The following is a 12,608-nucleotide window of genomic DNA, read 5'->3' as shown; positions in this document are numbered from 1 at the left end:
TGCCATAGTGTAATGGAGTTTGAGAGCCAATCAAGGTACAAGTGAATTATTTATGTAAACTTTTAATACCAAATAAACCGGTGCACAATCTAAAATAAAAGCACTGATGGCATTGTAACACAACTGTTGAGCATAAACTTTAAATTTCTCCGATGATTATGTGGTCTTGTTGCTAGACATATTTGCATACATTGTGTGAAGATTTTTTCCATTCCTATTCATTGATGGCATTCTATCTGCACCATACACCATTATTTAACTGTTGCTATGGGTGTGGTTTTGTTGCTAGGCATATCTGCATACATTTTTAAAATGTTCATTTGCCTTTCCTTCACTGGTGTTATATTGGCACATCATCGTCAAGCTGTTGTTATGGGTGTGGTCTCATTGCTAAGGATATTGACATATTTCAAAAATAGTGCCAATGGCGTTGTAGCACAACTGTACAGTTTTTTAAAATGTTTTCCAATATGCTGATCCATGCTTGGTATAGGTATTCATTTGCTGAATGATTAACCATACATTCATTTGTCTATTTATCCCTGTTATCTTTGCAATATATGTGATCACTTGGCTGTTGCTATGGGCGTGGTCTTGTTGCTAGGCACATTTGCATAGATTTTTTGAATGTTTATTCATTTGTCTTTCTATTCCTGTTGTTATCTTTGCAATATACGTGATTATTTGGCTGTTGCTATGGGTGTGGTCTTGTTGTTAGGCAAATTACATACATTTTTTTAATGTTTATTCAATTGTCTATTCATCCCCATGGTCATCTTTGTGAAATACACCACCGATTGGCTGTTGCTATGGGCATGGTCTTGTTGCTAGGCAAATTTACATACATTTTTGGAATGTTCATCCAATTATCTATTAATCCCTGTTGTTATCTTTGCAATATATCTGATCATTTTGCTGTTGCTATGGGCATGGTTCTGTTGCTAGGCATATTTGCATACATTTTTTGAATGCTTATTCAATTGTCTTTTAATCCCAGTGGTTATCTTTGTGAAATACCTCAGTATACCTGTTGCTATGGGCGTGGTTTTGTTGCTAGGCACATTTGCAAATATATTATGAATGCTTAGACACCCCTAACAATGTTCCCACCAAATTTCAGACCGATCTGCCCAATAGTTTTTGAGTAAGTTTTTTGACTAAAAATTACATTTTTCGACCTAAATCACACACCGCTAGGTAAGATCATTTTGATTTGAACAATTTCCCAACTAGACACCCAAGGTAATGGACCCACCAAATATCATGGCAATCAGTTCAGTGGTTTTGACTTTAAGTTGTTTACACACACACATCCCCCCCCCCCCCCCCACACACACACACACACACACCGGACCATACCTATAACACTACTGAACCTAGCCAGTCTTAGGAATGGTAGCATTTGTGCTTATTCATATGCAATTAAGTATTCTCACCTTTACTCTCTGTCGTCTAGGAGTTGTTCTTCTTTCCCTTGTGGTCTCAATACTACCAATACCCTGCAACAAATTGTCCCTATCTGAGTGACTACTATGCCGTCCACTTGTACCTCTCTCTAGCATCCTGGCTAATTCAGGGTCTGTGGCTAACAGATCTTCTAAGGCATTTCTTGGTGATGTTCTGTCACTTGATGCTGCATGAGTTGTTGAATCACCTGCTGCAGCTCCATTGCTACCAAGACTTTGCAGCAGCACTTCCATCGCAGCTTCATCAGATGTAATCTCTTGATTACTTGGGGCTGGTGATCTACCAAGACCAGGGGAAGTCCTCTCTATGGCTTGCCATAATGGCTCACTTAGTTCATTGATTACATTCTCTGACAGGTTTGGTGTTTGCCTACTTGCTTCACCCATTGGTGAACTTCTGAGTGAACTCTCAACACTGACCTCTGGCCTCTCCACTGTGAGCTCAGGTTCTCCATGAATTCCTGGCAAACTGGTGCTGTATGGTGTCATGGGTTCATTATATTCCTCATCTTGCATTCTTGACTGTAACCTCACAACTGCATCCAGAAGTTCACTAGATCTTCCTCCATATTGCTGGGTAAGCTCCTTGGCTAACCTGTTTATGACAATGTCTCTCTCTTTACACTTCTTTACAAGTCTTGAAACTTTGGCCTACACAGTTTAATAAACAAAATGGATACTGTTTATAAAATTAAAATTAAGAATGACATTGTAATAATTCTAACAAGGACACAACACTGAATTTGTTTTGTTTTCTGTTGTAGAATCATAATTTTATTATTGAATCCATTGTTACAGTAGAACTTGCTGTCTTGTAATGTTTAAATGCTTCACAATCTCTGAAGATTGATATTATAAATAACACAGTATGTGATAATAATAATCAGGGGTAGGTAACAAATATTAGTTAAGAGCCCGATTGGTAGAGTTACGGGTACAAAACTACAAGTTGTGAGGAAACTCTACAAAGTACCAGGTACAAGGACGTTAGTTGAGGATAAAATCTACATAGCTACGAAGACGGAAGTCCTGATTTTCCCAACCTCCTTTGTGTAGTCAACATGGCAGCAAGTTTGAGTGATACTCGCTGAGGTAAGAAATAGTTGATTTCATATATCAAGATCTATTTGAAAAACCATACATTTCGAGGGTATGTATGTGATTAACTTTACGTGTCCTGGAGGAACACCATTTTGGCAGGTGTTCGGATTTGTGCAACCCAATTTCCAACCCAAGTCTGCAACCCAATTTCCAACAGACACTTGTTGAGGGCGCATGATGCATAGAATTCTACAGTATATTACATTGCTTGTTGCCTGCCCTAGATGGCAATGTTCTCCATGGATTATTTTGAAAGCTGGGTGACTCATTTGCATAATTTATTCATACAGTTTGCATAACAATAATGATTAGTTTTGTCAGGAAAGCTACAATTATTTCAAATTAAATGTCCACAGACAAATAGACTTAACAAGTGACCTATCGGTCAGAATAGCTCCGCTGTTCTTTTTAGTTTTTATTTTGGTAGCGATGTAATAAAGTGGTTAGTGGTTTCATATGATATCTCACGATAAAACACATTTTACACAGAAAGTTGGTAAAATATTGTACTTTTATACCATAGTCACCATTTTATAAAAAAAATTACTGTTATGAAAATTACACAAAATCTCAGAAAAATAATGACTGGGAAATGCACACACGCACAGACACAGACACAGACACAGACACAGACACAGACACAGACAAACACACACACACACACACAAAGGATTTTTGAGGTTGGCTATAAATAATTCCAGTGTCTTACAGCTTCAACCCTGGAAAATTTTAATAATGAATGAAATAAACTAGGGATCTAAAATAATTTTGAGGCAATTCAAATTTCAATTTTCTAACAAATTTACCAAAAACACTGTCCATAAGCTTAATTGTCAACAACATTCAACTTGTAGTAGACATAACATCATCTAATATTTAAATTTACGGAGTGTGTCTTGTGACCGGCGCCTGTCAGCAGACTCTGCCAATTTTTTTTCATCATTTCCATTGTATTTAAACCTTGTACTTGACATTTCGCAATATTTATAATTCTCAACAAAATACCTCAACATGCTTCACCTCGCTCGTACTCAAAGCAGCCCGGTATGATCACTGACATGACTAGAGAGAACCTTTTTGGATTTACATGTAAAACGGGGAAAGATACGCAAAACATAATGCAAAGTCTGAAGCCAAATTAAAGTTGTAATTATTTTAATTATTTTTACTTGCCAAATATTTGCATTTTGGAAATAGCAAGACATGTTCATGTCGATACATCACAGATAACTAACACTAGTAATATCTGTGTTTACATGTAAACTGTCGGCTAATAAACACAGTTTGGTACGGTCGATTCACTGTACATACTGCTCTTTATTACATATGTACCATTGTGTATGTTGATGTACAGTCAAAAATAAAACCGGTATTTTCACTGGTGGCTATGCAAATTAGATAAATTGAAATAAAATAGATCCAAAAGTAAAACCAATTCCTGATGAAAATAAGCAAATAAATGCATTTTTTTAATGCACATACATGTCTTTCCTGTCTTTACACACTTTTTGAACAATTTTTTGTTGGTTCCTAAGGTATTTCACTATTTTTCTCGACCATCGCAAGTTCTGAGGTATCAAATAACTATGCAAATTAGTGCCTTACCTATCAAATAACTATGCAAATTAACAAGGTATTTTCACTGTTGATTATGCACATGAGTAAACAACCTTTCAAAGTACTTTATGTTTGTAAATATTGCCGGCGACCACTACTTTACATGTAATATTGTTATATAGAAGATACTTCGGCGGATTCTGAACATAACGATTTGTTTAATTTGAATTATTTTGAACTTTCTGAGAGTGAATTTTATTATGATCAACAACAAAATAAATCTGACTCGAGGCCCGCGCCAGCGACTACGGCCACCAATGTCATCGTACGCGTACACATCAACAACGCCCAACAAATGCAGCCGATGGGAGATCATGCAACACATTCCTCAGGACCATCAACCAGCCAGAACGCAGTCAATCAATTCCCACAGTTATGCGGAATGTTTTCAAACACACAGTTTAGCGGTGGATCTTTCACATTTCATGTCGCCTGAAACAGCTCGATCTCTCAAAGTTCTAGTCAGTGTGTTTACATTATAAACCGCTGCAGACAATCTGTAATCTTTTCCGATTCTGATGAAGACTAATTTTTATAATATTGTACATTTTGAAAGATTTTGCTGAATTACTATTATATAGGACACTATAGATACCACGCTGTTGAATTTTATCTGTTTCTACTACTAAATTAATCTTGTATGCATTTCTTCTGATCGGTTTTGTGAATGAATCACAACGGAGCCAGCTAGCGAGAGCAGGTCAACACGTAATTTGCATATCAATACTTATTGTTGTTGACAACCAATCATCGCTCATAATTCACGTCTCTGACGTCTGAATGACATGAGCTGGTGACCTGATACATATTCATGTGAATATGTTGTTCGCCCTTCCCCACATGCATTTTATTGCGTTTTTGGTGTACATATGTAATAATAACAGAACCCCATGGCCTCGCAATGGATGGTAGGGCATACAGAAGTTATTTTCATGGGTGATTCAGTTTATTCTGCCACGTATTTTCACGAGCGATAGCTAGTGAAAATACAGCAGAATAAACTGAATCACGAGTGAAAATAACTTCTGTATGCCATACCGTCCATTGCGAGGCCATGGGGTTCTGTCATATAACTTCATCCGCACGCCTTTATGGCCGAGGCATGCCTCGCCTTGCTTACGCGAGTTGTCTTCATTCTAGTTCACTGTCACTCCAAATTACATGACAATATAGAATTAATCACAAGTTACATGTTATCTGAAAACATCAAACTTTTATAGTGGGTCTGAAGTGTGATTTTAGTGAGTACCAAGAACTCCCGTGTTAACTGGCTGTCGAAAGTTGCCCGGTCGAACAAGGCCAGCTTCAACTTCCGGTTCAAATCAGTCATTTTCTACCGAAAATACTTGAACGGTCCGGACCGTTACACAACGATCCTACTAAATTTACTTGCCATGGTTACTTAAAACACATAAAAATCCACCTTTTTGTGAAATTTGTAAACTTTCCGGTCCGTATTGAGGAAACTATGAGCGAAAAACCGGGTCGAAATTTCAGGGCCTCAAGTATGCGCCCCGAATTCATCGGAAAATTGGTATTCCTAAATGTAATGCCAAAATTTATTTTGCTGGCACGAAAGAAGAGATGTCAGTTGAGGTTTAGGCGTTTACAGTATCTAAAATGGTGGACTCTAGTGAAAGTTACGGCGAGTTGAAAATACCGAAAAATAAGGCCCGTGAGCAGCCATTCAGTGTCGCTGTCTAGCTGGAGGATAGATTGTATGCAAATGAGGATGTTGCAGATTGGCTGATTATGTAGAAGGGGTGCAAAATTTGGATTTGAAGTTTACAACCCTGTTTCGAACAAACACTTGTCATTTGGGCACACAATGCCTGGAATTATGACTATAGCACATATTACATTGCTTGTTTGACATCAATAGTGTCTTTTGAAAAGTGGCAGTTTACTTAAAGTCTTGTGGACTGATTTCCAATATGGCGTCGGTCACAATGCTCATTAACATATTCATTTTTTTGTTAAATTACAAAAAAAAAATCATAAAAAATAGAAAAGAAGATGTGCTGACTTGAAATTAACAAATCTGAGTAAGCTACCCCCTGCGCATCAACACACCAGATATCAAAGCAATCTGACAAGTAGTATTTGAGGAGATGATGAAAATATCATTTTTTGAAAAAAAATCATAAAATTTGAAAATGGCACAGATCAACTTGGCATGAACAAATCTGAATAGCCTCCCCCCAGGGAACATGCACACCAAATATCGAAGAATTCTGAACACTTTCGGAGATGATGATGAAAATATAAAAAGTTGATGGACACCAATGATTCACCTATACTCTATACCTTAATACCAACCTATACCTAAAGCTACGCTTTCAGCTTTCGCTGACAGCGGAGCTAAAAATAGTTTAAAAAGTCTGCGTAACCCAGTATATGGTGTATCTGGCGAAATCTTGTAATACATGAGACTTACTACACTTTACTGTAGAGGACTTGCAAAAATGCGCGAGAGTTTGTGATGTCATTAATCTGCCATATTGGAATTTTGCATACAGTCGCCCTGGTCACACTTCATGATAGACGATGGCCAACTAAAGTGTTATCAGAGTAAATCTGAACATAAAACTAATGATTGGACACAACATCACCACTTTATCAAAAGATATATGAGTCTGAAGAATACAAGTCAAAAGTCTTCAACATCCCATTTGCCATATAATCATAGACAGTTGAGGGAAAACACATTATCGCATGGCACAAACATGTCACTTTACTTTGGAAAAGGTGTGAACACCCTTTTTAGGGTATGTATCTTAGAGGGTTTAATGTGTGATAACAAATAATGATGACGGCTTCAACGTATGCAAATGTCTATGGAACAATATGGGAGGTGGAAAACTATGACAACAAAGCACATGACTGATACCAGGGTGCAAAACATTAGAGCAGGGTGCTGGCCATCGATACCAGGGTGCCACGCTCTGCTAAAACCCCTTGTGGAGAACACTGAATGATGTCTTTTGAAAAGTGAAAAGCTTACTTCGACCTAGTGTGCTGATGTCCAAAATAATGTCGGTCACAATGCACATGTGTCATTAAATTCAATTGTTCAAAAAATAGCACCAATGGCATTGTAGCACAACTGTACAATTTTAAAAATACCGCCAATGGCATTGAAGCACAACTGTACACTTTTTAAAAATATTTATCCATATGCTAGTCCATGCTAACAATAGGTGTTCATTTGCTGAAAGACTATCCAGTTGCCTATCCAACCATGTTGCTATCTTTACGATATATGCTATAATTTGGCTGTTGCTATGGGCGTGGTCATGTTGTTGAAATATTTATTGATTTGAACAATTTCCCAACTAGACACCTAAGGTAATACACCCACAAAATATCATGGCAATCGGTCCAGCGGTTTTTGAGTTTAAGTTGTTTACACACACACACACACACACACACACACACACACACACATATCCACAGACAGACACTTTGCCATGCCTATAGCACTATTGAACCTTATCAGTTGTGCTAAAAAAAACACCAAAAAATAGAAAGGAACATGTATTGACTTGAAATTAACAAATCTGAGTAAGCTACACATGCAAGATATTAAAACAATTTCATTTTTGACAAAAAGGCTGAAAAAATCTGAAAATGGCACAGATCAACTTGGTATGAACAAATCTCAATCAATAGCCTCCCCCAAGGAACATGCACACCAAATATCAATAGCTGGACAACCACGAGAAAAAAGTAGATTAAGGCGGGGTATCTAATTGATGCAAACTCATCACAAAACAATTCTCTTTTTTTCTTGGCCTTAAAATAGGTCTACAATGGGCGTGAAGTTCACAAACAGGTGAAATATTTATCATTGTTTCAATTTCGTCAAATATGGACATATCATTTTCAAATATCACACATTAATGCGGAGATGAATAAAGAGAAATTGTATCTTCTTAGATTTTCAATTAGAAGTTTAAGAAGTATGATATTGACCTCGAATTGTCTCCTTTTTACAGTGTTCTTTTCCGATTTCTCCCAATAACAAACTACCGCCATTTGTTGCAAGGCTTGTAATCGTTTATCTAGCTCGGTATCTCAGGAAATAAATACACTCTCAGATATTTATCAAGTGTAATAATCTATCATTTATACCAAGATGTATGTGGTCAAAATAAGAAAAATAGACCAAGCCTAGCCTACAAAGAAAATTTCACAACAATGTATTAATACTGGTGACCCATACATTGGCCTCTATATAATTAGTGTACAGTGAGGGTGCACCACTCAACAAAATCTTGACAACTTCCCCGTAGTGATTAAAGGAGTGTGATATAGTCTACCTGCAATGAGTAGACAAACCGACTTGTAAACTCGTGATGGGACAAGAAGGAAGTTCAACACGCGAATTTATTTATTATTTGCCGTGGAAACAGGTGTGCATATCCTGGGTATGTAGGGGATAACGAAAGCCAAGTGAAGTCGAGGATGGCAAGCTTTTCTGTGCTGAGAATAGGAAGCGGCATTTCAACAACATTTTTGACAACTAACTTTTATTCAAACTTGAAAAATCACAGATATACAGCTAAATTTCTTCCATAAATCATGAAATTACAAGACTATACCCTTACGGAAGGCATTCAGTTTAAATCTCATTTACTTTAAGTTGTTTACACACACACACACATACACGCATGCACGCACGCACACACACACACATTATTCCATGCCTATATAGCACTACTTAACCTAGTACAGTTGCGCTAATAAAACAATAAATGGTGATACATCTATTTTCTTCCTACTACATGTCATCAGCTAGGTAGAAATAAAAATGTTGTACCTTGAGTGGGGCCACTGCAAGCAGTGCTTCTTGTTTCTTATGTTCCATGTCATCAAACTATATGTTATTGGGTGACATACCAACGTACATACATGTGGATTTGTAGAAGGTGACAGGATGATAGAGAGAAAGAAAGAAACAAGGCAAACAATATTTGTTAAATGAATACCTCACTCTTGAAAAATTTGTAATTGTTAAATAATAACTTATCATAATTAGTACATGAATTATAGCTGAGTTTAGTATGAAATATGTTTTTATATTGCCAATCATTGTAAGTCATCAAATTCTTGTTTTCACACCAGAATACACTTCAACCAGTGACACATAACAACAATTTTAGTTGTATGTATATATGTATGTATGTATGTATGTATGTATGTATGTATGTATGTATGCATGCATGCATGCATGCATGCATGCATGCATGCATGCATGCATGTATGTATGTATGTATGTATGTATGTATGTATGTATGTATGTATGTATGTGTGAGTGTGTGTATGCATGCATGTATGTATGTATGTATGTATGTATGTATGTATGTATGTAAAAGGAAATGCAAGAAGAACTTGTGAGAGAGTCTGAATAAATAGATATAATCTGACGTTTCGAATAAAAATTCTTTTTCAAGGTATTCAAAGGCAAGACATATTAGGTAAACACCTGAATATATCTGAATGTTATGGAACAGAACGACAACTGCATGTGATTAACGGTTATATGTGTGAAAAGTTCTAATATTCGCAAGCACCAAATCGAACCCAATAGAACACCCCTGAAATATAAAATAAGCGTGATTAAACTGGGAATGACGTGAATAATCTATTAATTCCAAGGGTTCCAGCGTTCCGAGACGGAAAATGATTTCCTCTTCCTTCAACCACAATAGTTTCTCATCACCAGAAACCTTACAAATTCCTGAAATAGACATATCTGATACACTGTGATATGTATGTATGTATGTATGTATGTACGTATGTATGTATGTATGTATGTATGTATGTATGTGTCTATCTATCTGTCTATGAAGAGAGATGTCATCAAGAAATGTTTATTTGTGTACATCCTTTTATTTGTTTAGAGATATTTAAAAATAATTTCAAATGATTTGATAAATTGAAATACTTGGCCATGCTATTCAATAATGGCTAAAAGCACAGGATGAGTAGATTAGATTAGATTAGATGAGATGAGATTAGATTAGTCACAATAGTAAGATTTTGTTGAAGATGTTCAGTGCCCTCCCCATATATGGCTGCTGAAACCAGTTACCTTCAAGTTAGTAAAACTATTACAAATCATACTAAAATGCATGAATTCTATCTATATTCACTCCTCAACGTTTTATCTCTGATACCACCTAAGCTACTGTTTCCTCTCTGATACCACCAAGGCTAAGATTTTAAATACTGTTTCCTCATTGATACCACCTAAGCTACTGTTTCCTGTCTGATACCACTTAGGCTAAGATTTTAAATACCGTTTCCTCTCTGATACCACCAAGGCTGAGATTTTAAAAACTGTTCCCTCACTAATACCACCTAAGCTACTGTTTCCTCTCTGATACCACCTAGGCTAAGATTTTAAATACTGTTTCCTCTCTGATACCACCTAAGCTACTGTTTCCTCTCTGATACCACCCAGGCTAAGATATTAAATACTGTTTCCTCACTGATACCACCCAAGCTACTGTTTTCTCCCTGATACCACCCAGGCTAAGATTTTAAATACTGTTCCCTCACTAATACCACCTAAGCTACTGTTTCCTCTCTGATACCACCTAGGCTAAGATTTTAAATACCGTTTCCTCTCTGATACCACCAAAGCTACTGTTTCCTCTCTGATACCACCTAGGCTAAGATTATAAATTAATATTGTTTTCTTACTGATACCACGTAAGCTACTGTTTCCTCTCTGATACCACCTAGGCCAAGATTTTAAATACCGTTTCCTATCTGATACCACCAAAGCTACTGTTTCCTCTCTGATACCACCCAGGCTAAGATTATAAATATTGTTTTCTTACTGATACCACCTAAGCTACTGTTTCCTCTCTGATACCACCTAGGCTAAGATATTAAATACTGATTCCTCTCTGATACCACCCAGGCTAAGATATTAAATACTGATTCCTCTCTGATACCACCTAGGCTAAGATATTAAATACTGTTTCCTCCCTGATACCCCCCAGGCTAAGATATTAAATACTGTTTCCTCCCTGATACCCCCCAGGCTAAGATATTAAATACTGTTTCCTCCCTGATACAACCCAGGCTAAGATATTAAATACTGTTTCCTGTCTGATACCACTTAGGCTAAGATATTAAATACTGTTTCCTCCCTGATACCACCCAGGCTAAGATATTAAATACTGTTTCCTCTCTGATACCACCCAGGCTAAGATATTAAATACTGTTTTCTCCCTGATACCATCAAGGCTAAGATTTTAAATACCATTTTAAAAAGAAATCTGTAGTTAAAAGTTCTTCATTCTATTTCAACCTCTTTTGATTTGACCTCTGACCAAGTCATGCTTGTACAAAAAGACCTGGTCATGTCATTTTCATTATTTATAAGGTGATACTTGCTATTTGATTGGTTAAGAAGCATACATGTTACAATATATGCCCTCATAATAAGTCCTGTAATGTTGGGTTAATGTGTCAACCTCTACAACATTCCATCCCAATTCATTCTTTAAAGAGAGTTTTTTCATTGTGTTCATGCTGTTTGTCACTGCCATCCTGAAAATTTTTAGTGCAATCTCTTCTAGTCTAGATTCTAACATGGTATCCAATCATCTCTGACCCCTCTTGAGATTCAATGTCTAATTTCTTCTAGTCTAGATTCTAACATGGTATCTAATCATCTCTGACCACTCTTGAGATTCAATGTCTAATTTCTTCTAGTGTAGATTCTAACAAATCAAGCCGACAACCATTTTTTAGACAAAGGCCATCAGAAAACATGCAGAAGAAGACAGAGAAACTCAAACAAAATAATCCTCCCAGCACTCTACATAACAAGCAACCAAGAAATACCAGTCTTCAACAAACTCTAACTACACCACAAAGTTACTCAATATAGTTGACATACTATACTTTCAAGAACATTGGCTGTATGAATATGAAAAAATACCGCCAATGGCGTTGTAGCACAACTGTACAGTTTTAAATGTTTATCCATATGCTAGTCCATGCTAACAATAGGTGTTCATTTGCTGAATAACTATCCAGTTGCCTATCCAACCATGTTGCTATCTTTATGATAAATGCTATCATTTGGCTGTTGCTATGGGCGTGGTCATGTTGTTAGATATATTTGCATACATTTATGTATGTTTTTGTTCACTTGTGTATGAATTCCTGATATTGTCTTTGCAATACACGTGATCATTTGGCTGTTGCTATGGGCATGGTCTTGTTGCTAGGCAAATTTAAATACATTTTTTGAATGTTTATTCAATTGTCTATTAAACCCCATTGTTATCTTTGTGAAATACACCACCGTTTGGCTGTTGCTATGGGCGTGGTCATGGTTACTAGGGTATTTGTATACATTTTTTGAATGTTTATTCATTTGTCTTTCTATTCCTGTTG

At 36.6% G+C, this 12,608-nt stretch overlaps 1 protein-coding gene across 8 annotated transcripts in view; it reads right to left on the bottom strand.

Annotated features, from left to right (window-relative positions):
* Positions 1-12,608, bottom strand: part of LOC144446976 (uncharacterized) — a 334,721-nt gene that overhangs the window by 43,295 nt on the left and 278,818 nt on the right. For all 8 annotated transcript variants that reach the window (XM_078136846.1, XM_078136848.1, XM_078136850.1 and 5 more), the window contains 2 exons: positions 9,007-9,063; positions 1,437-2,117 (listed from right to left, as the gene is read on the bottom strand). In XM_078136846.1, coding sequence (XP_077992972.1) covers positions 1,437-2,117; positions 9,007-9,063 — 738 coding nt within the window. The remainder of the gene's footprint in view (positions 1-1,436; positions 2,118-9,006; positions 9,064-12,608) is intronic.

The sequence above is a fragment of the Glandiceps talaboti genome, chromosome 15 (assembly GCF_964340395.1).
Source record: "Glandiceps talaboti chromosome 15, keGlaTala1.1, whole genome shotgun sequence".
In the NCBI taxonomy this organism is placed as follows: domain Eukaryota; kingdom Metazoa; phylum Hemichordata; class Enteropneusta; family Spengelidae; genus Glandiceps; species Glandiceps talaboti.
This window is presented reverse-complemented; position numbering and strand designations above follow the sequence as displayed.